This window comes from Ictalurus furcatus, chromosome 2, assembly GCF_023375685.1.
Source record: "Ictalurus furcatus strain D&B chromosome 2, Billie_1.0, whole genome shotgun sequence".
NCBI lineage: Eukaryota > Metazoa > Chordata > Actinopteri > Siluriformes > Ictaluridae > Ictalurus > Ictalurus furcatus.
The window spans coordinates 10060730-10086689 of record NC_071256.1 but is presented as its reverse complement, the minus strand read 5'-3'; the positions used below and the strand labels follow the sequence as shown (position 1 = coordinate 10086689).

Sequence of the window (25960 nt, the reverse complement as noted above, 5' to 3'; positions counted from 1 at the left end):
CCCCCCTCCCTTCCTCTCGGTCGAAAGAGCTGTACATGGCACTGATCCTGTAACGTGCAACTCTTAAAATTAGAAGCCGGTGCGTCACTTGGCTGAATTACACGGCACTAAAAAAGCTTTTAGATTGAATTCACAGAAAAGCAAGTGACAGTGGAGGGTCGGGGGGTGTTGAGACTATCACAGAATAACACTGAGCCATTAACACATGAACGTAGAAAAGAATTCACATTAAAAAGGAGTGGTTAAGAGGTTAAAAAGCATCAGGGTTAGGGGTCGCACTTACTGAAATTTCATTTCTATAAATTCAAACCAAATCTTGTTAAATCTCCTTTATTACCACACTGCATTAGCAGTGCTCTATCAAACGTGTTATAACTACTCTAGAGAGCTTTAAGGGTCTGAATAATTCAAACGTGTCACACGTCCAAATTATTGTGCGTTTTATAACTAACATTACGAGCGATTTATTTAAATATTTGCTTCAGCACGGACCAACATTCTCAGAGATCAAGAACTGCTTTTATGCATCATTTATCAAAAACTTTCACTCTGTGCTTATTTAAATCGATACATTATTTAACTGAGGTATTTCAACGGTAGTAGAAATCCCTCCATGAAACTGCAATCTATACTACCCCCTCCCTTTTTTTTTTTTTTTTTTTTTTTTTTTTTTGAGAACTCTCAATAAACTACATTTCTATCCATCACAGTATACTTTTCAGCAAGTAGAACCACGGCCTACTAATGTCTCTAGAAAATTAACATTTTGTTTTGGTTGCCAAAAAAACTAAAAACGCTATATGACAGTCTAAACACTATACGCTAATGTGATGTAACTCGGAAGCATGACGAGCTAGTCGGTTTAGTACATTATTTCAAATGACACAGTAATGTCTCGGCTGGAATATTTACAAAATGACAACGTCATGTAAATGATCAACACGATGGGGTTTAACTGAGAGGTGACTGTTGTACAAGCACAGAGACAGTTTTGCGCTCGACTACATTGTGCTTCATTCGGTACGTTTACATGGACAACATTAATCCGATATTAACCCGATTAAGACGATACTCTGATTAAGAAACTAGCATGTAAACAGCGATTCCTGATTACCTTAATCTGGCTAAAGTCATACTCGAAGTAAACACAGATCGAATGAAGATGTGGAGTATTCATGTTTTAATCACATTATCGACGTGTATTACAGACATGTACACACCTTAATCACACTATTCACGTTGCGTGGGAGTTTTCACCGCATTGTGTGACAGGACACGTACACACACGGCAGTGCTCAACCGTTTGACGGCAAACAAGAGAGCACGGCTGCGTCCCAAACCGTATATTTACCTATTATATGGTAGGAGAAATAATCGTGTAAATGGTAAGTATGCGCTAAGGAGTATTCTAAAAGCGACTCATGTAAACACCTTAATGACAATATTGTCTTATTCAGAATAAGGTCGATAATTAGATTACTGCTGTGCATGTAAACGTAGTCATTCAGTTTCACTGCGAATGGACTCACATTGATACCCTAAAGATTTGCACTTGGACACCGGACCCAAGACACTTATAACCCCACTATCTATTATCACCCAGTGGTGTCTGTTTTCCTCTCAAATTTTCCCATATATATATATATATATATATATATATATAGATATTACACACACACACAAGTAATTAACAGAACACTAACTCAGAAGACTCGTATTCTACCAAGAATTCACACTGAATTCAATTCACAATTCAGTGATATGCATTGCTGGTTTGGTATAGGAGTGAACCTGGGCAAGCATGTAAACATCCAGAAATACAAACGACGGTTTATCCTCTGGCTATTTGGGGTGTTTATATGCCTACTATTCTGCTTTCTGAGTGTATACCGTCAGCGCTTATGTCTTTTTGTTTATTCATCCAAAACACGTCGCGTTCCTGGAGAACGGAGGAACAGCTCTGTCCTTTGGCTCAGTTTAACAGCTCGCGTCTAGAAAAAAAAATCTACCAAATAAATAAATAGATAGATAAATAGATAAATAAATGCAAGCCACGTTTGATTTCCCTTCCTTCAGTAGGGCTGATCGAGGCTCACACTGATGGAGAAAACACACCAGGGTTCGACTGCATAAGGTAAAGCAACCTTATATTCTTTTGGTGAAAAAAATTAATGGGTGTAATGACTGTTCTGCATTCTGAGCTAGTCTGCAACGATTCTTTGCAAAGCAACTGTTTCACCTGATAAACCTGATTCTGATGATCCCACTGAAACTGTTACTACTGTAATGTTAGTGACATCATCAGTGGACATGGCAAACTACACATCCCCCCCCCCCCCCCCCCCCCATGAATATAACTTAAAATATGAACGCTCGTCAGATGAAGATGAAAAGGAAGAAGGGAAGTCAATTTCGCCAGAATCACCTTTAATGAGCATGTACAAATCAATGTGAGCTGTAACATATGTGGCTTCTTCAGGATCTACTTCCATTCACGGAGTAAACAAACACAGGATTTGGCCATGGTGGGTCCGAAACGTCAGTTATTCAGTATTCATTTCCAGAGTTACTTTTAGATTACGTTACTGTAATCTACTTTTTTTTTCTGATAACACAGTAATGTAACGCATTACATTTCAAATTTCTGGAACTTGATTACAGTTACTGATGTTAATAAAAGAATATCTTCAGTGATATCTTCAGTGAACAGAGGCAGGACCAATCAGACAGGGTTTACAGGAAAATACGTGGAAACACTCGTGTCTTATTGGCTGACTGGTCTCAATTCTGCCAAACGCTAGCTCACACAGTCAGTGTGAGGAAAAATGGATATACGTAGATTTTTATTTATTTATTTTTAAACCAGTAAAGGGGTTGAAACTGAAACAGTAACATCCTCTGATGCTTAGCAGGAATACAAGGTGTGTCAATGTCTATACGAGTTCCAGTTTACGTGCACTTTGCATGGCACTGTAGCAGTTAAACCCATAGCTTAGTTTTGCCTCCCCTTTGATAGCGATACCAAACTAGCCTAGTTAGAAAAGTTTTATATTTTATTGGTCCGGTAGTCCGGCAAACAGTGACAACACCCGAGGGTAGTTTCATTAGAAACCCAACTTTTTCTGATCAGCACGAAAAATTCCTGAAAGAACCGAGTTTCACTTTGTAGTGTATTTTTGTAGGTTTGACAGGTTTTGAAAGTAACTTGAAAGTAATTAGTAATCTGATTACTTTTTACATGCAGTAATCAGTAATGTAATCAGATTACAATTTGAAAGCAGTAATTAGTAATCTGTAATGGATTACTTTTTTTTTTGAGTAACTTACCCAACACTGTTCATTTCGAATAAATTTCAGCATGAGATTTTTGGTATAAAATCTACAGTACCATAAATACAACAACGATCAATATATTTGGGGAATTCCCCTCTAATATGGGCTTAATTAGAGACAAGAATGAACATGTAACAGTTTTATGAGTGCAGTTCATCTAGAAACTGACAGTTTTGCTTCTGAATGTAGTGGGGGGGGGGGGGTGCAAGACAAAAAAAACTTTCTATACTAGGGGCTGGGAGGTTAAAAAGATAATCCGACGTTAAAATGCAAACTGTGTGAAGGTCGGAAGATCTGGATATTAGCCAAAAAACTGAAGGTTACATATAGCTGTAGGCAGAATTGTCTAGAGTTGAGCAAAACTGTTGGTTGTTGACGTAATCTTAAGAACGCAATCGAATTTGTTAACACGTGTTAATTGATCTTTATTTAAATGTTAATGAAATTGTCTGAATTGATTTAACATAAATTAGAACAAATTAAATGACAAAAAGTTGTTCTAAATCACGATAACTTATATTATTGGAACTGAATTTTATCACTTAAAAACTGCCAACAGGTTCTTTAAATGTGTTTGTTCATATTGGGCATCGAAAGCTTAATTTTACTCACGGATGGTAAAAATGTACATAGGTCTTAAAGGGAAAAAAAAAAAAGTTACTTTGTTAGTTATGAATATAATTTTGTTATTATGTATATAATTAAGCCCAATTTCTTCTCTTATCAATGCTATTATTTTTTGTTTAAATAATATCCACACTACTGATGAAATACGTCTTCCATTTAAACTTAGACATCAGAACATTAAATATCAAAAGATCTTTCTAAGCCAGAGGTTCTCATCCTTTTGTAACTAAAGCCCCACCCACCCCATATTGGAGGAGACCAGGTATAATGATTATATATTCTATATAAAAATCTATCCATATATAACCTAATCTATAATCGTTTTTTTTTTTTAATAGATAGATAGATTTTTCTTTGCTTTTGTACTTTTAAAAAATATTTTTCATAACTTTTATGACTTTTTATAACTTTAATAAAACTATTTAAGGGACAGGTATAGAACATGAATGATCAAAAATGTTTCTGAACACTAGAACTACTTTGAACAAGAGAACTAGGCTGTAATAACGTGGACTATTTTACATGTAAAACATGTTGCATTACATTCGTCTTACGTTCTAAAAACATTGGCATATGAATGATGTGAATTGAGATGAAGGGTGCGTCTCGTTATCCGTGACGTTGTTAAATCTCCGGCTCTCAGCCTCTCACTGAACAGAGCAGACGCAGAGAGAGGTGAGAGTGCAGCAGGAAAGCAAGACCTCGTGCTTGCAGGACAGTACTGCTGACATTTGGAAAGTTGCTAAGGTTTGTCCAAAAAGTGGCTAAGTTGTCAACACTGGTCTGCACTGAGAGCTAGATAAAAGGCAGCTAAACCCCGCCTCTCCTCAGCAAAAAGAAAATACAGAGGGAGAGGGAACGCGGGGTTTTTCATTTATACGCATTCTATTTGAAAAGCAATAAAATACACCGAGTCACCAAATGATGCCCTGTCTGTGTTTTTTTTTTTCCTGAAAACAATTTGCGCCCCCCTTCCGATCTCTCCGCGCCCCCTGGGTTGAGAACCACTGCTCTACGAGATAATACAGTTTAAGCTGTTTATTAAAAATAATAATAATAATAATAATTCTCATTAAATTTACATTAGTTGCTCTTTAATGTTGATGATATTACATTCACAGTCTGCAACATTACTGCAAACATCATTGCTAATTAGAAATAACAGTCAACTTCCTAATTACTAGACGTACTAATGAACTAATTATTTAAGTACAGTAACGCAGGTCAAAAGATCTACTTCAAACACAGGCTTCAGTAAACGACAGCTACAAACAGAGTATTTGGCAGCACAGACGCCGGCGTTCGTGCGATAGTGAAATGCACATTAGCAAAACCGTTGCTTGCTGTTAGTGCGACATCATGGGGGCCGAGAGGAAGCCGGTGCTGCTCTCGCACTGCCAGGGTGTAATTAACACGCTTCGGGTTCACGTGCAACACGGTGCGTTTGCAGAGGCGTATGTTTTCGGTGGCGCCGTGTACACGGGTACCCGCCTGTAATCCTGATAAGAGCAGGGACTTGGAAAATGAAGAGATGGATAAACACACAGACGACAGGAGATACGACAAGAGTGGGGAGATTTCACAGAAAGAGAAGAAGAAAGAAAGATGGGGGTGGAGGTTTAAACGGAGAGGAGTACTTGAAGGATAGATGGATTAGGAGAGAGAACAGAGTGATAGAGCAGAGGATTCAGAGGAAGGGTGGATAGGGGAAAAGTAACAGATGTATAATTTACTAAAAATTCCTGTATTATTAACTAAGAAATGAAATGAATTAAATCTCTTATCTCTCTCACTCACACACACATTTACAGTATGCCCTGCTAACGCTCTTCCTTGCAATGTCCTCAAAAGCTGCACATTATAGTCTAACCACACACAGACACAGACAGTATGTTTAAGGAGGTTCGCAATCTAATTAGCGTGAGAAATTCTTATTTAATATCAGAGATGTCACTCACTCTATGGGAGGTTAGCACCTGAGCTAACATGCACTAACAGGTTCTGAAAGGCTATTGGTGAGAGGAGATGTGAAACACAGCTGAGGGTCTCACTAATGAGCTCGTTACACTTCCCCTTGTTAAGCAGGGGAGAGAGAGATAGAGAGAGAGAGAGGGGAAAGGGGTGGGGAGGGTATGGCAGTCTTGCTTGTACACAAGTGACAACCTAGAAATCATTTCATCTTCAGTATCATGTGCATTTCATCATGGAGTCAGTGCACACATAGTCTGACAGGGCTATGCTCATTAAGACCTAGCTGATAGCTAGTAAAAATGGTACCAACATAACGAGGCCATTAACACACACCTCACACACACACATACACACACACACACACATCTCCTTACTTTACACTAAAGGCCCTTTCACACCGAACAACAAACGATCAGTCGCCTTCCACTAATTCCCGCCTGCACGATAGGTGGCGCTGACCGAGAATGCATTTTACACTTGCACACTAGGGGGCGCAACAAACTATTCTTCATCGAGAAGAAGAAATCACTTAAATGTTGGCACATAGCACCACAACACAAACTGTTAAGAAGCAGTGGTGGCTCAGTGGTTAAAGGCTCTGGGTTACTGATCAGAAGGTCAGGAGGTCAAGCCCCAGCACTGCCAAGATACCACTGTTGGGCCCTTGGGCAAGTCGCTCTGGATAAGGGCATCTGCCAAATGCCATAAATGTAAATGTAAGCACAGGAACTAACTTTTCTTATTTTGTGTGTACTCTACCCAGAAAAGGAGGCAGAAAGTTATTTATTTATTTTTTTTTTGTGAACAGCACCATCGAGCTGTTTTAGTATGAATAAAATAATGTGAAATATAATGTAATAACACAGTAGTGGGACAAAACTAGTTTATTCGTGCAAGATAAATAAAAGCAAATAAATACATAAAATAAAACTTTTTAAAATCTAAAAAGTATCAAATTTATGATATATGCATATATAGATGAAAGAATAATAATGAGAAGAATTATTATTAAGAATAAAGGGGATTATAATTTTACACTATATCTAATAAATAAATAAATAAATAAAATTTTTAAAAAAAAAACTTTTTCGTTCATGTTTTTGTAGTCGCTGTGACTTATCGAAATGTTCTCTGTTCTCAGACACCAATGATACCAAGTACTCAACGTCCATTCTCTTCTCTCTTCCGGAATACTCTTCTTTCTTGCTTTCAAAACATCTATCTGTGCTACAGCGTCACATATCTTGCCCTTTTGTGCAACGGCAGCGGCTCCGGGCACGTGATCTAAAGCTAAAATCTAATTGGACGGCCCGTTTCAGTGCAGGGTGACGGGGAAGAAAAAATAAAAAAAAAATTCGCTTTGTCGTGCCGTGATTGATCGCTCTATAGAGATCTACTGTTGCGATTCAAGAGCGTGATCGCGTCGTACGTTCGCGTCGCTTCATCACGCTCGGTGTGAAAGAACCTGAACAACACAGCGCTGCTGCACTCGCCAGTCTGATTGGTCAGAATGCTCTGTAAGGTTAATAGAAATGCGCTCCTTCTAATATGTCATCGTTTCTACAGTAATGGCTCATTCACAGGGACTTGATGTACAGCGGACGCTCTGACGGCTAATTAAAAAAAAACAAAAAAAATACAAAGAAACGTTTAATTGATGAGGCGAAGCTTTGTTTAAGAAGACGTTTATGTTGAACGTTTATGGAACTGTCGTGTTTTTATAATAATCAGTAACAATGAATTAATGAATGAATTGTAATCAGCAGCAAGTTGTGTAAGAGGCATAAAACACTTTATTGATGTGCTGCTATATTAAAATAATGGACTTCAGTGCTGGGAGATAGAATACTTTGCTCCTGACGCACCTCGTGGTGTCATAGTTCACACACACACACACACACACACACACTATACAGCTAGAGACAAACTCAGCTACCTCTGCTTTGTAAAGCTAACATCTCTCAAATAATTCACTTGCAGTCAGATATAAACAAGTGACAACAGAAAACCCTCAGTTAGTCTTCGCTGACACCAGCAAGAAAAGCATGTTAGATTTAGAAAACACCTTTAAAATGTCAAACATTAACCTTTCATATAGGCCTGAAATGTCTGTTTCTGCCCTTTATTGTATTACTTTATCTCCCCCCCCCCCCCCACACTTAACGTCCCAGTGAGACGGAAAATCTCTTTTCCACAGAAGCCATGAAGGGCTTAAAGTAATACAATATTCTATGCTGACATAGCTTTATGAAAGTTACTTCATAATGTAAGACTTGTAAGATGTAAAATGAATGTGGTGGTGAGTTTTTTTCTTTTCTTTTTTCTATCTTTTGCGCTGTAAGCATTTTGTTAGTTTCATTACAAGCGAACATTTTGAGCAAATGTATTTAAACTAATATATATATATATATATATATATATATATATATATATATATATATATATATATATATATATACATATATATATATACATACACACACACACACACACACACATACATATATATATACATACATATATACATATATATGTATGTGTATATATATATATATATTTTAAACAAAAACAATCTAAGGGCAGGAACTGCTACAGTATCAGTCGACTGTAAATTAAAAATCCTTTAATTGAGGCTAAAATAGCTTCTCTGAGCAAACATTTTACTTACACGTGCCAGAATGTGAGCAGAACTTTGCTAAATATTACACGCACGCACAAAAAAAAAAAAAAAAATTAACTTAATATTATATTCATTTATATTTTAAGTTCACTATATTTGAACTTAATATAATCGCAATGGACCATGCAATGTGTAGTAACATAATCCTTACACAACAGCACACGAACAAATGTTCAAACCTGAACATTTTAGGCTTATATCAATGCACTCGTTCTAATAGGTCACTGTTTCTACGGCGACAACTCATTCAAATTTTTTTCATTTGCAAAGATGAACATATTAGACAAAATATTCCGATTATTAATTTAGACTAGGTAATAATATAATATCAGATCAACGATTAGAATATTTTACTCCCCTTGGAGAGACCAAACTAATTTAATTCTAAGTTCTAATTTAAATAACTAAGTTCTTCATCAAAATCATCAACTTCTATACTAGATCCCTTACCTACATGCTTCTTTAAACAGATTACACCATAAGTAATCAAACCCCTTCTAAAAATAAGAAATTCTTCCCTTAGTACTGGCTATGTACCTAAATCATTCAAAGTAGCAGTTATCAAACTTCAGATTTAAAAAACCCGCCCTCGATCCCTGTCAAGTGTCCAGCTATTGACCTATATCAAATCTCTCCTTTATCTCCAAGATCTTAGAAAAGGTTGTAGCACAGCGGCTATGCTCGTTCCTACATAAGAACAACATTCATGAAATGTATCAGTCAGGATTTAGACCTCATCATAGCACAGAGACAGCGCTGGTTAAAGTGGTAAATGACCTACTACTGGCCTCTGATCAGGGTTGTGTCTCCTTGCTTGTGTTTCTTGCTACTTTTGATACAATTGTTCGTACTATTCTCCTTGGTAGACTAGAAAACATTGTTGCATTAAGGGAACAGCCCTCTCCAGGCTCCTGATTGCTATCAGTTCGTAGATGTAAATGGCGACTTCTCTATGCATACTGAGGTAAAATTTGGTGTTCCACAAGGTTCTGTTTTAGGCCCACTACTCTTTTCTTTATATATACACTACCTCTGGGTCAAATTATTCATGAACATGGAATTAGCCTCCACTGTTATGCTGATGATACACAGTTGTATGTTTCAGCAAAGCCAGATGACAGACACCAGCTTAATAAAGTTGAGGAATGTGTAAAGGACATTAGACACTGGATGCTTATTAACTTCCTCTTACTTAATTCTGACCAGACAGAAGTACTTGTATTAGGACCACATGCAGCTAGAAGTAAGCTTTCAGATGACATAACTCTGGATGGACTTTCTGTTTCATCATGTGCAGCAGTAAAAGACCTCGGTGTGATTATTGACTCCAGTCGTTCATTTGATGCTCATGTAGATAATCTTACTAGGATAGTCTTCTTTCATCTCAGAAATATTGCTAAGATAAGAAATATAATGTCACTACATGATGCACAAAAATTGTTCATGTTTTCATCACCTCTAGGCTGGATTACTGTAATGCCTTACTGTCTGGTTGTTCCAGAAGGAGCATAAGCAAGCTCTAGTTATTCCAGAATGCAGCTGCAAGAGCCCTTACTAGAATCAGAAAATATGACATCACATCACCCCGATCTTATCCACACTGCCCTGGCTCCCAGTGAAATTTCACATTGATTATAAAATACTACCACTGACCTATAAAGAACTAAAACGGTCTCACGCCACAGTACCTGAGCAAACTTTTGGTCTTTTATGATCCGCCACGCCTACTTAGATCAAAGGGTGCAGGCTATTTGTCGGTACCTTGAATAGTGAAGGCTACAGCAGGGGGTAGAGCTTTCTCTTACAAAGCCCCACAGTTATGAAACAGCCTTCCAAATAGTGTTCGGGACTCACAGTCTGTGCACAGAAGGGCAGGCTGAAAACATTTGTTTAGTCAAGCTTTTTGTGAATAGCTTTTTTCTTAGATAAAGGAGTAGATCTATAGGGCTCACAGGCGTAGAATGTTGTGGTGAACTGGGATGTTTGGATGCTGTCACCCTCCCACTTTCAGGTGTTCACCCAGGTTTGTTGATGGTGGAGTGGCTGGGTCCTAGGGTGCCCTCATGTCTGTATTACCTTCTGGCTCTCATTTTTAATTATGCTGTCATAGCTAGTTGTGCCGGAGTCCCTGCTTGCATTCACGCAAAATGCATTGTCTTTAACCATTACGAGACAATAAGCATGCCTAATAATCTCTCCCTCTCTCTCTTTCTGTCGTGCTACACATGATACTCCTGAGATACCAGTGACCCTGACCCCTTCTGCTCTCTGGACCTGCCTGATCCATCCTGATGTCCTACTTCTGGTTGGAGTTCTCATCAATTGGAAGTTAATTGCTGCTACTGAGGATGGCCCCACATGGTGCAGCCTAAAGATCATTGAGATTACTGAAGATGGTACCACTTACAAACCATAAAGATGGCTTTGGACCTCAAATCATGTGAACAGTTATGCTATGATGGTTTTAGGACTGCAACTGCCACAAACAGATTTGCACTCAAGTCTCCATCAGTGAACAGTTGAGAAGTTCAACACAACAGACTTCATGTAAAAACTGTAATGAATTTTGCTGGTTGCACAACAGCACTACTTACTTTTTTCTCTCTTAAACCTAATGCGAAAACAAACGAACAAAAACGCAGCATGTCAAGTTCCTGAGACAGCAGAAAACTCTGGCCTGAAGACTCGTGAGCTTCCCGTAACATCACATTTTAACTGCAAACAGTTAAATAGCGTGATGTATCGTACCTTTAGATCATTTCAACAGTTAATCCCGGTCCACTAATCTGATGGGTTGTTTCACTCACTGATGTGCATCACTAAACTCGCCAGGTAAAATTCCACTTCCTAGTTCGAAACGGTTACTACAGTAGCGTTAGTGACATCATCGGCGGACGTGGCAAACGAAACATTTTCAGGAAAATAACGTCTGATTTAAAATATGAAACCTCGCCAGATGAAAAGAAAGAAAGGAAGATCAATGCACCGGAAGCACCTTTAACGGGAACACACAAATCAATGTGTGCTAGCTGGTCAGCTACTCGACGTGATCTAAAGCAAGTGTGGATTCTTTGGGAGCTATTTCTGCTAGCGGAGGAAAAAGAAACAGAACATTTGGCCATAGTGTTCGAAATGTCACTTATTCGATATTAAATTGTTGTTTATAGAACTGTTGTATAAAAGCAACATCGCAAGGAAATTGCTGGTATATGAGTTCTGCCATGCAAGATTATGCAAATAATCTCCGACACACAAACTTGAGTATTTTAGAGTTTGTTTAGGTTGTTCCTCCTTTAGTTTACCCAAGCGTAATTATAATTTTAGCAGTTGTAGTGAAAAGGAATCCTGAAAGTCGGCTCTCTTAGCAGTGCTACTTCTCACATTGCTGAGTGCGAACGTACACTCTGGGAAAGACTTAGACAGAAGCACACATGGCTGGAGGCTGATAATGCACGTGAAGATCTTTAGCCAGCAGGGGGTCTGCTGTCCTGGCGCTCTCTCGCTATAACACTAGGCCTCCGGTAGGTTATTAAGAACACCCCACTCCACGCTTATCGAATCACTACGTCAGATTTAAGCACTTTCACACTTTCTCTCACGCATTATCAGTGTATTATTCCTTTACCATAACGATTGGGTTACTGAAATAAAAGTTACGCTGACGAGACATGTCAATTAGTTAGTACAATAGTAATTTGATAGCATATAGTCTTACATAAATGAACAAACAAATCACACCACCACCAAGTCTAGTCCGTCTTGTGAGTAATTTGTATGCCTGAAATACCCTTAAAATATACTTCAAACAGGAAGGAAGCTATGGAAGAAAAACTATTTCTGACATTTCACCTTGGAGTGACCTTGACCCTGTTTGGATCAATGATAAGCCCTATATATAAATCCTACAAACATTCAGCCACACGTTCTCGAGATATCGCGCTAACATGAATCTCAAACGGACGCACGGGTGGACAGCGTGATGGAGGCATGAAAACTTTCGAAAAACTTCGCTGGTCTCGTTCAAGAAGATTTATAGCCTGAGACTAAGAATTAGGCACTGATTCTGAAAAGCTATAGCTGGCTAACAAATTAAAGTCCCCGTGAAGTGCGTTGAAACGCACGGTGTTATTCGATGCGGTGACGTAATTTCCACTGAAACAGTGAGTCAGGGCGGGACATAGTGTGGCTCCTCCCCCTCTTTAAACAGCTAACAGTGTTCGTCTTACTCCCCAGCCGTACTTTACAGTTAGTACAACAGATGCAATAAAGTGAACGAATTCAAGCCATTTCCTTCTTGACTGCCTGGAAAGCGCAACAAGGCGCGCGTTCGAACAGCCGAAGACATTTACAACCCATGCTTGCCGATACGATTTCTCTCAGTCAACAACGTTAACTTCGACAAGGGGGTTTTTATAACGTTAAGGGCGGGGCATTTCGGATTCTAGAGAGCGTTTGATTGGATAGGGAATGCGATGAGAAGAGAGAGAGAGGGGGAGGGAGGGAGAGAGAGAGAGAGAGAGAGGGAGAGAGAGGGGAGAGAGGCGGTGGGGAGAGAGGGAGGGAAAGAGAGGGTAAATTTTGAATGTATATATCTTCTAAATGCGAATTTCGTCATTGTTTTGAAGCACACTGGCTTATAGATTCTATAATTCATACTAAATATATATACAGGCTAACATATTCATACTCGAAGCCACAACACTTCACTTTTGATGGGGACTTTAAACATACTATTTAGCAGAGTTATATGAAACTGTTTTTTTTAAAAAAAATAAAATTATTCAAATGTGTCCTCAGCTCCAGAGAACACTGACAGAGAAGCCCTTGAAATTCACAAAGCCGAACTTTTTAAATTATAAAAAAAACAAAAACAAACGGTGACTTTGTAAAAAGGAAAAACATGTGATGGAGAAACATTTGCTTTTGTTGTGTGTGTGTGTGTATTTTCACGCTGTTGAGTCCGTGCTGACATTCTACACAGGCGCCATGTTTTAAAAAAAAATATATATATATATATATGTTCCCACCTACTAATGATATGTGAATATTTAAAAAGAGGTGCAATAAAACTGACTACTCAAAAAAGAGTGTCAGTCAGTCACACACACTAACACTCTCACACATGGTCACAGAGAGGCTCTATTACAGACTCCCCACTGCCTTAATTATATACCTATACTGTGTCTTTCCTCTACCCCTGCAGGGATTTTACACCTCGGCTAAGCATAAAGACGTTTCGTGATATTTAATTGGTGAATTTCTGACACGGTGTTTTGCTTACCCTGTACAAAGGGCTGCACTTGTCCTTAAAGCAGGGCACCAGGCGGGAGTAGATCTGGAGAGAGTAGTAATACGCGGCCAGCTGAAGAGACAGAGCAGACGGAGGCTGCTTCTCAAAACATGAGTTTGCATCCAACACCTGAAGAGACAGACAGACATCTTTAACGTACCATTATTATTATTATTATTATTATTATTATTATTTAATACCCAGTGTCACACTATGTTGATAGATTTGTTGATGACATATAGTCATTTATAATCGATCAAGACGAATGAAAGGGAAAACAAGGGAAGCTAAGGGAATGGAAGAAAAAAGGGGAAAAATACCACCGTGCTGGAAAGGACAAGGACTGGAGAGGAAAAACAAGGGAAGACATGACCAGGGGAGGAAAGGAAAAGAGGGTGGGGGGTGAGGTGGGGAGGAAGACAGAGAGTCCTGACAAAGACAAACGAGAGGGAAAAAGTAAGGGAAGATACCAGAATGGAAGATTAGGGAAAAACAACAAGGGAAGGGGAGGGAAAACTATAAGGCAAGGCACACCATGGGAATAAAAGTAAGGAAACGGAGCAGAGGGAATGGGAAGGGAAAGAAATACAAGACAAGCAAAGTGAAGGGAAGGAAAGAGAAGGAAAGAAAGAGATGGTAAGGGAAGGAAAAGGGAAGGGAACACAATGCATATTATATTATTCATAATTATAAGGACCGGAAGGAAGGGAAGACAAAAGAAGCAAAAGACAAGATGCTGGAAAGGGAAAGGTAGGGAAAAGGAAAGGGATAGGGAAAGGAAAGGAAACGAAAAGAAAGGAAAAAGAGATCGGGGCAAGGAAGACAATACAAAGGCAAGACAACTGAGAAACAAGGGAAGGAAAAAAGATGAAAGGAGAGAAGAGACCAAAAAATAGTAAAAGAGAACAGACTAGAAAAAAAGAAGAAGAGACTATAGAAACAAAGTGAGTCTAGAAAGACAAGAGAAGAGAGGAGGAGAAGAGAAGAGAGGAGGAGAAGAGATGAGGAGAAGAGAACAGAGGAGAGGAGGAGAAGAGAGGAGAAGAGAGGAGGAGAAGAGAGGAGAAGAGAGGAGGAGAAGAGCACAGAGGAGAAGAGAGGAGGAGAAGAGAGGAGGAGAAGAGATGAGAGGAGGAGAAGAGAACAGAGGAGAGGAGGAGAAGAGAGGAGGAGAAGAGCACAGAGGAGAGGAGGAGAGGAGAAGAGAGGAGGAGAAGAGAGGAGGAGAGGAGAAGAGAGGAGGAGAGGAGAAGAGAGGAGGAGAAGAGAAGTATAATCTTATGTTTACAGACTGCATTCATTTGTAAATCACAGAAGAGGCGCTTGTTGGAAATGGCACTGAGTGCGGCTGCTCAGTTATAGGATCAAGCAGGGCATTGTGATCATTCTCTGCTGTGTGTGTGTGTGTGTGTGTGTGTGTGTTTGTGTGGCTGTACTACTTGCTTCAGCTGAGGATGTTCTTGGCAAAGCAACAAAGTCAGTAAACAGCCTCAATCTTGAGTTAATTCATGTGTGAGCCTGAAGCAAACACACCCACTCCACTGAGCTTTTTAACATTCCTCTCGCTTTTTCTCTTCCAAATCTGCCTCAGTCAGTTTTCAAAGCAACGTAAGCTCACACTTCAAACATGCTTCCAAGAGCGAGAAGAACAGTATGGACGAAGCACATTAGCACAGACAAGCACACATCCACAGTGGAACATGTACACACAAACAAACTCACTCACCTGGGGAAGAGCAAGCAAATAGGCCAGCGCCAGTGTCATGTCCCTGGGAAAGGCATCACTAGCCAACTGGAGCAGAACTTACAGAGAGAGAGACAGACAGAGAGAGAGAGAGAGAGAGAGAGAGAGAGAGATTATTTTTTCATCTCACGACTGGGTGATAAGCATTATGGAAGGAAGGGGCAAAGGACAAAAGAGAAAGAAAGAAAATGAGGGAGGAATGGAGGAAGGAAGGATTGAAGATTGGAAGGAAGGAAGGAAGGAAGGTTTGGAAATAAGGAAGAAGGGAAGGAAGGAAGGTTTGGAAATAAGGAAGAAGGGAAGGAAGGAAGGTTTGGAAATAAGGAAGAAGGGAAAGAAGGAAGCAAACAGAAAAAGGGAAAAAAGGAAAGGAAGGAAGGTAAGAAGGATGGAAGGAAGGAAGGAAGGAAGGTTTCGAAATAAGGAAGGAGGGAAGAACGAAAGGAAGGAAGGAAGGAAGTATGGAAGGAAGGAAGGTTTTGAAATAAGGAAGGAGGGAAGAACGAAAGGAAGGAAGGAAGGAAGGAAGGATTAGAAATAAGGAAGGAGGGAAGAACGAAAGGAAGGAAGGAAGGATTAGAAATAAGGAAGGAGGGAAGAACGACAGGAAGGAAGGAAAGTTTAGAAATAAGGAAGGAGGGAAGAACGAAAGGAAGGAAGGAAGGAAAGTTTAGAAATAAGGAAGGAGGGAAGAACGAAAGGAAGGAAGGAAGGAAAGTTTAGAAATAAGGAAGGAGGGAAGAACGAAAGGAAGGAAGGAAGGAAAGTTTAGAAATAAGGACGGAGGGAAGAACGAAAGGAAGGAAGGAAAGTTTAGAAATAAGGAAGGAGGGAAGAACGAAAGGAAGGAAGGAAGGAAGGAAGGATTAGAAATAAGGAAGGGGGGAAGAACGAAAGGAAGGAAGGAAAGTTTAGAAATAAGGAAGGAGGGAAGAACGACAGGAAGGAAGGAAGGAAAGTTTTGAAATAAGGAAGGAGGGAAGAACGAAAGGCAGGAAAGGAAGGAAATAGAAAATAAAGGGAAAAAGCACAGGAAGGAAAGAAGGAAGGAAAGAAGGAAGGGACAAACAAAGGAAGGTGGGAAGGAAGGAGGAAAGAAAATAGAAAAGAAAGAAAAAGAAAGGAGAGGAAATGAAATGAAATGAAAGGAAGGAAGGAAGGAATTTCAAGACTTCTCTGAATGTTTACATGAAATAAGAAGCAGCTTTCTGTCATGTAATCAGCAAAAGCAGATGAAACAGCATGACAAATGTATTCATATTACAGCGAGCAATAAATAAACATCCTTTACACAGGAGCATGCAGAGCTAAGGATTATGGGATAGGTCTGTTCAATATCTTCTAAGGAGGATAAACATCTGTGCATGCAAACAGACATTGTGCATTTTAACTCCGTTTAGAACGAGCGTCAAAATTATCCCATGAACATTTCTCTGTGCAAAGTCACATTTCCCCCACTTCCTTCCCTTCTCTTTCCTTTTCACGCCCGGTCTTCACTTTCCCTCTTCCTCTTCCTATAAAGTTTTTACGCTTGTTACAGATCATTTGTAGAATTCAATAGAAAGTAGACCTAGCTGGGGCAAATCCTGCAGCTTGGAAATATTGCACCTAGACAAAATCAAACCAAAAAAAAAAGACTTCTTTTTTAAAAAAAAAAAAAAAATTAAAGATGAAAAGAAAGGACAAACAACAAATTAACATCACAGAAAAGATAACGCAACATCATGAGAATACTAATATCTAATTAGCATCCCAGAAAATATTCATAACACGGACAAATTAGCATCACACGGAGACAGCAATAAATACAAGAAAATACACGCCATACACCAAATTACCTCTTTATTGCCAAGAAAATCGGAGAAAAGGGAGCTATTACAAAACAAACTCAGGACAACATTCTGGGAATGTATCAATCTATACACATCCCAAACTTCCTGCATTGCACCATTAAAAAAACATTAATACATAAATAGGCAGCTAATGGCACAATCGTGACACAATCGCACCTAGAGGAAGCCATCCACCAAAGTCAGAGAAGCAACTCAGGAGTCAAGGGTCACCGAGGGAGCTGGAGAGATCCACAGCTCAGATGGGAGAAGCAGCTCACAGGACAATTATACCTTAGGCAATCCACAAAGCTGGGTGTTATGGAAAAGTAGCAAGGAAATAAAATAATTTTTTTTAAAAAATCAACATTACATTCCATGTGGAGACTAGCAAACATGGAAAAAGGTTCTCTGGTCTCATAAGACCAAAATTGAACTTTGTGACCTTGGTGGAAACCCAGTGCTTGTTCATCATCCTGAGAACGCCATCCTACAGTGAAGCACGGTGGTGGCAGCATCGTGTTGTGGACAGGCTTTTCATCAGCAAGGCCTGGGAAACTGGTCAGAATTAAGGACAAGATGGATGGAGGGAAGTATAAGGCAGTCTTAGAAGAAAACCTGCTCCAGTCTGCAAGGAGCCTTTAGACTAGGGAAGAGATTCTGCTTCCAACAACAGAATGCCATGAGTGGTTCAAAAGACCTGGAATCTGTGGCAAGAATGGGAAATTCCTCTCTCCGACCAATCTGACAGAGTTTCAGACATTTTTCAGCAAAAATATCAGCATCCAGATGTGAAAAGAAGACTTTAACTGTAATTCCAATCAAAGGTGGTTCATATGCAACCAACAAATGTTGTTTTTTTTGTTTTGTTTTGTTTAATGAACATTTGTGTTACAAAAAAAGTACAGCTTTACACCTTAGACATATCATGCTAAAAAAAAAAAAAGTAAAAATTCCAATTAATTCCATTGCATATCTAGGCTGTATTACTACAAAATGTGTAAAAGTTCAAGCTGCGGTGAACACTTGGGCAAGAAAGTGTAAATATTCAAGCTAACTAAGTACTTGCGATGCACAGAAGCTGTAGCTGTTGGCCTAAAACATAGCCCACATAGCTACTTTGAGAAGGTTGGTCATTTAACATTCACTCATAGAGCTAAATAACATGTCCACTCCAAATATCAAAACATCCGGACCCCACACCGGGAGATCAAATCGATGCATTCGTTTTCCAAATCAAATAACTGCCGGTCTATTCTTTCAAGACATTTAATGTACAAAAAAAAAAAAAAAAATCTGAAGATACTGTACTCAACGATACGGGTCACATAGAGCGGCGCAGTCACGTTAATATGAATTGTTATTAACGCGATAAAAACGCAACATGGACGTGGATTACCTTCAGTAGCTGGAAAAAGCTGCTGGCCCTCACTCTTGGTCTCAGCTAATTTTCCGGTGCGGAGCAAAACTTCTGCAAAGTCTTCCTGAGGGACGTAGTCATAGGGATAGTACACATCGTCCATCTAAAACACACACGCGGCAGCGGCAAAGTTAAAGACACTGAGGAATCTTTATCTCTCTCTGTTTTAAAAATCCCTTTATCATATGTTATTTCTCAGGTAATATTGTAAACAAATACATAACGTGCCATCATTGATTGAAACCATTAGGACAGGTCATGCATACACAGACCCGACAAGCCTCAACAGGAAGTAACGCATTGCTGTAATGGGCGGCTGTGGCTCAGGTGGTAGAGCGGGTTGGCGGGTCGATTCCCGGCCCAAATGACTCCACATGCCGAAGTGTCATAATTCCATTGCATATCCAGGCTGTATTACTACAAAATGTGTACCCCAACTAAACCCCAAGTTGCTCCCGATGGCAAGTTAGCACCTTGCATGGCAGCTCTGCTACCACTGGTGTGAGTGTGTGTGTGTGTGTGTGTGAATGAGAACCAGTGTAAAGTGCCTTGTAGAACCGCTAAGTTTAAAAAAAAAAAAAAGCACTATGTAAGTGTAGACCATTACCAATGTATAGTGAATGGAGTACATTTTCAATATATTTTAAGAGTTCGACTGCACGTATATATGAAGTTTTACACTAACCACAAGGCGCTTGATGCACAGGCTAGAAATACTTCTCTCTCTATATTCAAAACACAGTGTGTATAGTCAAACTTCGCTAGGGTCTACATCTTAACTAATACACGATTGGCAGCTTCCCTTCCCTCCAGCACCTGGTGGATACCATAAAACCCTGTATATACGTGCACTATAGTGCCTACTGCCGCTTTTTAATCTCTTCCTAAATATCTAGATTACCATTAAAATGACTTAGAAGATATTAGTGGACACTTCGCTGTTGGTTTGTTCTATAATTTTCCCCCAGGCTTTTTCAATTTGGCCGAAAAAGTGTTTTTGAACATTTTTTTAAGGCGAGAAAATCGAGTTGAGATGAGCGTACTGGCCAGATGATTACTAAACTGAGATGAAGAGGAAGAGGGAGGGGCTTCCAGGGGTGTCATCGGCTGTGTTTATCCGTGGGGAAAAAAAAAGAAGATTCTTTTGGCGTATTTTTGGTACATTTCTGGTGTATTTTTTGAGCGATAACTCGCAGAGCTCCTACACACAGAGGAACGTCTGCATAGACTTTTGTACCCTACAGTATCAGCAGAAATACATCGACTAAAGAAGTAACAAGAACACAGACTAAAGGAATGAACTAACCGGGTTGATATATGGATCGGTGAACAGCTCCTCGTAGAACGAGCTGCAGCCTTGCCTCTCCAGCTCTGCGTTCTGATTGGCCGATCCAACCAGACTGCGGTGCAAATCTGACTCTTGACCCTGAGAAGAGACACAAATCCCTCATCAAACATTTAGGATAAGTTTGACTAATTTCCACATTTATTCATACTTCACAAAGGCTCATAAACATTTGTAGCTTTCTTTAATCTCACACGTTGTGGCCCGAGTTTTAATCTTACGTGCAATGGGCGGAGGTAACTGATGGAGTCTTTCCACCATTGGGAGTCACTGATGGTGTTCAGTACAGCCTTGGTGTTTACTGTAGTGCTGGTAAGAACCTCAATGGTGCGGGCGGTTGTCCTCTGGAGAAGAGCTGAGGGCTGAGAGACACCTGACACTTTACCTCCACCTCTACCTCCGGCAGCAGCCTGCTAGAATCATACACAAACACGGTACAGCTCAGAACCATAGAATATAGAGTAAGGACCAACATCTGAGTTTATAATAAAGCGTGAAGGAGAACCAGAGCTAAAAAAGGTGCTAGAAAAGGTGAAAAGTGCTAGCTGCTGTTTAGATCACGGTTTATTCCTGGGAGAAGGAAGCCGTCTAAGTAAGCATTAATAAAAAAAAAAAAGTCAATTCAATTTCCTAATCCTTACGAGTTATACATGGGGCTACATGAACATCATGTACTCCCAAAATAAATAAATCTCATCCAGCTCAAACTGGTTCAGTAAAGACGAGAAAAATCTTTAATACAAGGATGTCTCTCCAAAAGCCAAAACGATCCGAGCAATTCTTGGCAGAACACTCAGACTTATAGACTTTGTCATTCCAGCAAGTGTTAGATAACATAATATCACCACATCATACTAATGAGCAGTGGCTCTGTAATAATCAGCCAAACTTTCAGCTTATTCCTGAACATCTATCCGGAACAAATGTTAATGAGTAGGCTGATTAATGTACGAGTACATGTGGTTACTAAATCAAGGCTTTTGAGGCCAACAGGTTACCGCAATGTCATTTCTCCAAACGATGACCTACTTTTTAAAAGGTTGTGAAGCAAGACAAGTATAAAAGCAGAGGAACCATGTAGCAATTAAATCAGCACTGGGCCATGGCTGGAAAAAAAAAAAAAAACGCTGGTTAGAAAATCAAGACCTGGTCATTTCAAATTTTAGAATTACCGCTAGATATCGAATCCAATAAATGGACAGGTATAAAACGCTTTCACTCGATATACTTTATGCCTTTACAATACACTTATCTTTCCAAAGGTCATTTGACAACCAAATCCGCTCCTTAAACATCATGGCTTGGATCAATGCTGCTACTGAATTCTGATTGGTCAGAAGGTGACAGTAGCTCCAATCACGTTTCTGTTAAGGCACTCGTTCTTATACGATGTTATCGTTTCTACAGTAACGGGGACGACGACGGCAGACGCCCCATATAAACTGATTAGAAGGGTAGTTGTTTATTTTCCTATCAGTTTTCATATATTTAATTCCTTAAATATTTTATTATAAGAGTCTAGTCTGTGGAACATAATTACTACGTAAAACATCATCGTCGTCTTCTGATCAACTTGCAAATTTAGAGCGTTCCTCTGAAGCGCAATTAGTATACAAAGCACATTAAATGCTATAAGGTTGTATAGATAGATAGATAGGTAGGTTATGTTTTTATCTGTACAAGTGTACTATATTTTTCCACTTTCCCAAACTTCAAAACCCTCATTTTACCAACGATCCCAGCAAACAGTTCATGAGCGCATGGCTTGGGGTATTTACACACACACACACACATATATATAGAAAAAACCCCACACACTTCAGTGAGCACATGAATCTTTAAACATTCTCGTGGCAATTCTTTTAACGGCGGGCTGTGAATCAAGCAGCTCCACTCGAAGGCCGTCATATTTACAGCGGATGAAAAATGCAGCAAGCGCTTTATGACCTGTGTAACTGGCTGAGTGCTCTTGTGTTTATCAGCTCGCCGTGCTTACACAAGGCAAGAACGCTTCCTCATACAATGTCCAAGTTTAAGCAACTCATAGACCGCTACCTGATCTTGGTCGTCCCCTGCTCCCGGGGCTTGAGACGGGTCCATCTTGTAGTTCACTGCCTGGTAAAGAATCTTAATAAAAAAGAGAGAGAGAGAGAGAAAAAAAACACAAACACACAATTTTAGTTTTTTTTTCCACAAAGTTATATTTACTTCACAGGATGCTGCTTTGCTGTTACTTGATGTTCCCGGCAATGTGTTGCTGAGAATAAACGATTCGGTGTTATTTCACTTCCTTGTTTTATATCATGAATTGTGTTTTACCACTCAGCTGGAAGCAGACTCGCACTTCCGATTTGAGTTAAGACGTGCACGATGGAGTGATGCTAGAGTTGCATTTTAAAAGCATAAAAGATGCAGATGATACAACCAGACCAGAGAAAATATCTCTCCAGAGTGTTTACTGAGCATGTGTCTATATCATATAGCAGTTATACAATATACCATGAAACTCTAAATCAAGGGTGGACGCATCGGTAGCCAGGACATCAAGGAAAAACATGTCTTTCATGTCCTTCCTGTTTTCCCTGTCCCACCAGGCAAGCAACAGTTTCAGGCTTCAGATGCTCCACCCATGGGCCACAATGTGTATGATATATTTTGTACACTTTTCTGGCCACTTACGCCTCCTGCAAGTTCCTAGCCTGCTGGCAAGGTCCCTACACGATCTTGTAGAAAGTCTGACCAATAAACTACCGTCTGCAACAGCCCAGTAAGTGCCCCAACACTCAGATTTATCACATCAATCTGTTAAAAAGATGGATACTGCCTGCACCAGTAGTCTCCATGTTCTCCTCTGTGTCCCCTAGTCCCACAGAACATACCTTGTTCCGGCTGAATGAAGAATTGAGTCCGGCCCAGAACAGGAGCTAGGGAGGCAATATCAAGATGTCTTCTCCACCACCCCAGGCCAGACCCACCTTGTGCAGCACGAGATAAAACTCCAGCAGGGAGTGGTGATCCATCAGCGGCCCTACCGTGTCCCAGAAGCCCGGAAGAAGTCGGCCAAATGCTTCGAGACGGCATCATTGAAGAATCCGCCAGCCCCCGGTCCAGCACCATTGTGGTGGTGCCGAAGCCCGACGGCAGCCTGCGACTCTGTAATGACTTCCGGAGGCCAAACAGCGTGTCTGACTTTGACAGCTACCCCCTTCCCCAAGTAGACGACCTGGAGGAGCGCCTTGGAAGAGCCTGGTTCATCTCCACCTTCAACCTCACCAAGGTTGCTAGCCAAGGTTGCTACCTCACCTAGCTGGCCCTAGCCCCGGATGTTAAGGTGAAAACCGCCTTCAGCACCAACAGCCACTGGCAGTACCGGGTTCTTCTGTTCGGCCTGCATGGGGCGCCAGCACTGTTAAAGCGGTTAATGGACATTGTCCTCCGGCCCCACCGACAGTACGCTGCGGCCTATCTGGATGACGTCATCATTCACTCCATCACCTGGGCCAATCACCTCCACTAACTCCATTAAGTACTGCAAAGTCTCTGGTAAACCGGGCTGACCGCTAACCCATGGAAGTTCCACCTGGGCTTAACAATACCTGGGATATCACATCGGCCGGGGGCTCCTGAAACCTCAGGAGAAGAAGATCAAGGCTGTAAGAGACTACCCCAGACCCACCTCGAAGATATAGGTACATGCCTTTATGGGGCTGGTGAGATATCACTGGCGCTTCGTGCCTAACTTCGACTCTCTAGCTGCCCCCCCTCTCACATCTCTCCAGGAAAGGCCAGTTGGACCGGGTGCGGTGGACTGACGAGACAGAGCAAGCGTTCCAGGCCCTGAAACGAGCCCTCGTCAGCAGCCCCGTCCTTTGGAACCCTGACTTCAATCTGCCCTTTACCATCCGCACCTGGTCCTCTACATTAGCAGAAAGCTGACCCCAGCCAAGACAAAGTATTCTGCCATAGAACAAGAATCCCTGGCAATCATGTGGGCCATCGAGGAGCTCCGGTACTACTTAGCGGGGTGCCACTTCACCCTGGTCACCGACCATGCAGCCCTCCAGTGGATGGCCAGGGAGAAAGACACAAATGGCAGAGTGACCCAGTGGAACACCGAGCCAGGAGGCAGTATGGAAATGCCAACGGCCTCTCCCGACACCACACCCTAGGAGCCCAACTCTCGCAGGCAGTTGTCTGGAGCTGAGGCTGTTACTGCGACAGTGGGCTGGCAGCATGCTCACCTTGGATACACGACGCTCCTCACACAACAGCCGGCAACATGCTGAAAGGCATATTTTAAACACACAGAGCGCACATGGCTACGGGGTGGGGTGGTCAAAGCACACACAGCTGGCAGGAGATAGTCGCAGCAGCTCCTCATCATCTAGGAGATGCTGGCAGAGTATAAAAGGACGCCGCAAATGGAGGAAGGTGAGAGAGTTCTCTCTTGTGTGTGTGTGACTGATCCCATCTCTCTTTCTGTCTCTCTCTCTCTCACCGTCCATTGCAGAAGCTGCCACCGATGCTGAAGATGCCGACGACGAAGGAGAAGAAACTGCTCTCCAGCCTCCTCACACTACTCAACAGCGTCCACACACATCTTGCCTGGTCCTGGGCACTGCCCTGACGCTGTTGCCGCCGTCAAGCCATGCCTCTCGCCAGGAAGGCTACACTCTCTTCCCACACCATACCTCCCCACACCCTACCACCTTGACAATCATTAAAAAGAGCACTTTCTCCCCCTCACGTCAGCTTCCTGTGTGTCTGTGTTCCACCCTGCCTCACAAAGCGTTAGTGACAACAGATAGAGATCGCGTCATTGTGCTACATCCCTAATGTCTATCTACCGATTTCTTTTTTTTTAGATGCTAAAAAAACATGCAGTTATTTTTTCACGTTTTTATTAGTAAAGTCTTAAGGTTACAGATTATGTAATGGTATCGGTTCTTAAACCAGTGAGCAAGCTGTTAAAAAGGTCAAGCTCCAACATGGGCACTGGAAACGGGAGAAATGTGTGCGATGTAAGAGGAAACACACCTGTGTTTGCAGAGAGCTAGAGGCTGCTAGAAGGTTCTGGATGTTGGCAGGAGGGCAGTGGGTTAAAGCAAACGCCATCAGCTCCTGACGAGCCGTGAGCCACGTGTAGCTCTCACACTGACCCAGCTGAGAACAAACATCCCAACCTTGGCTGTAGCCTAGAGAGAGAGAGAGAGAGACTAATTAGGAAATGAAAGGTTAACCTGTTTTCCATAGTGCTGTTATTGGGGCTCTGAGATTTATGCCGATAGCAGAGATTAGAACTCTCTCTGCTTCTCTGTCCTATGATAATCCACCCAGTATTTTGCACACACACACACACACACAAACAAACTACTCCTCAGACCCCAGACCTGTCTCCATCTCTGATCTGCAAATGTAGGCTAATGATAAAGAGTCCCCGATTTCATTTATTTCATGAAGTCTATTGCTCATATTCGCTTTAATGTCAAATGAAATCGAAAATCTCCACTTCAGCTATGATTAAGAAAACATTAGATTACATAAGATTGAACTTAAGATGTTAGATAAGAATTTGATTGTTCAATGTTATGTTAAGTAAATGTTTAGAGTTTTAAATGTTACAGTACATTTCTAATGTTCAATTAAAATGTTAGTGTTAAATGTAAGAGTAGAACTTTAGTGTGAAATTTTAGAGTAGAATTTTTGTGTTAAATGATAGAC

The 25960-nt window shown here is 40.8% G+C and overlaps 1 protein-coding gene across 2 annotated transcripts in view; it reads right to left on the bottom strand.

Moving 5' to 3' along the window:
- The window catches only part of nbas (NBAS subunit of NRZ tethering complex), a 269126-nt gene that overhangs the window by 112833 nt on the left and 130333 nt on the right, over positions 1 to 25960 (bottom strand). The window contains exons 34-40 of one of the 2 annotated variants that reach the window (XM_053647154.1): positions 25277 to 25434; positions 22295 to 22366; positions 20461 to 20652; positions 20201 to 20320; positions 18874 to 18997; positions 15628 to 15704; positions 13893 to 14030 (exon numbers count right to left, since the gene is read on the bottom strand). In XM_053647154.1, coding sequence (XP_053503129.1) covers positions 13893 to 14030; positions 15628 to 15704; positions 18874 to 18997; positions 20201 to 20320; positions 20461 to 20652; positions 22295 to 22366; positions 25277 to 25434 — 881 coding nt within the window. The remainder of the gene's footprint in view (positions 1 to 13892; positions 14031 to 15627; positions 15705 to 18873; positions 18998 to 20200; positions 20321 to 20460; positions 20653 to 22294; positions 22367 to 25276; positions 25435 to 25960) is intronic. The other variant, XM_053647162.1, reaches the window with a different exon arrangement.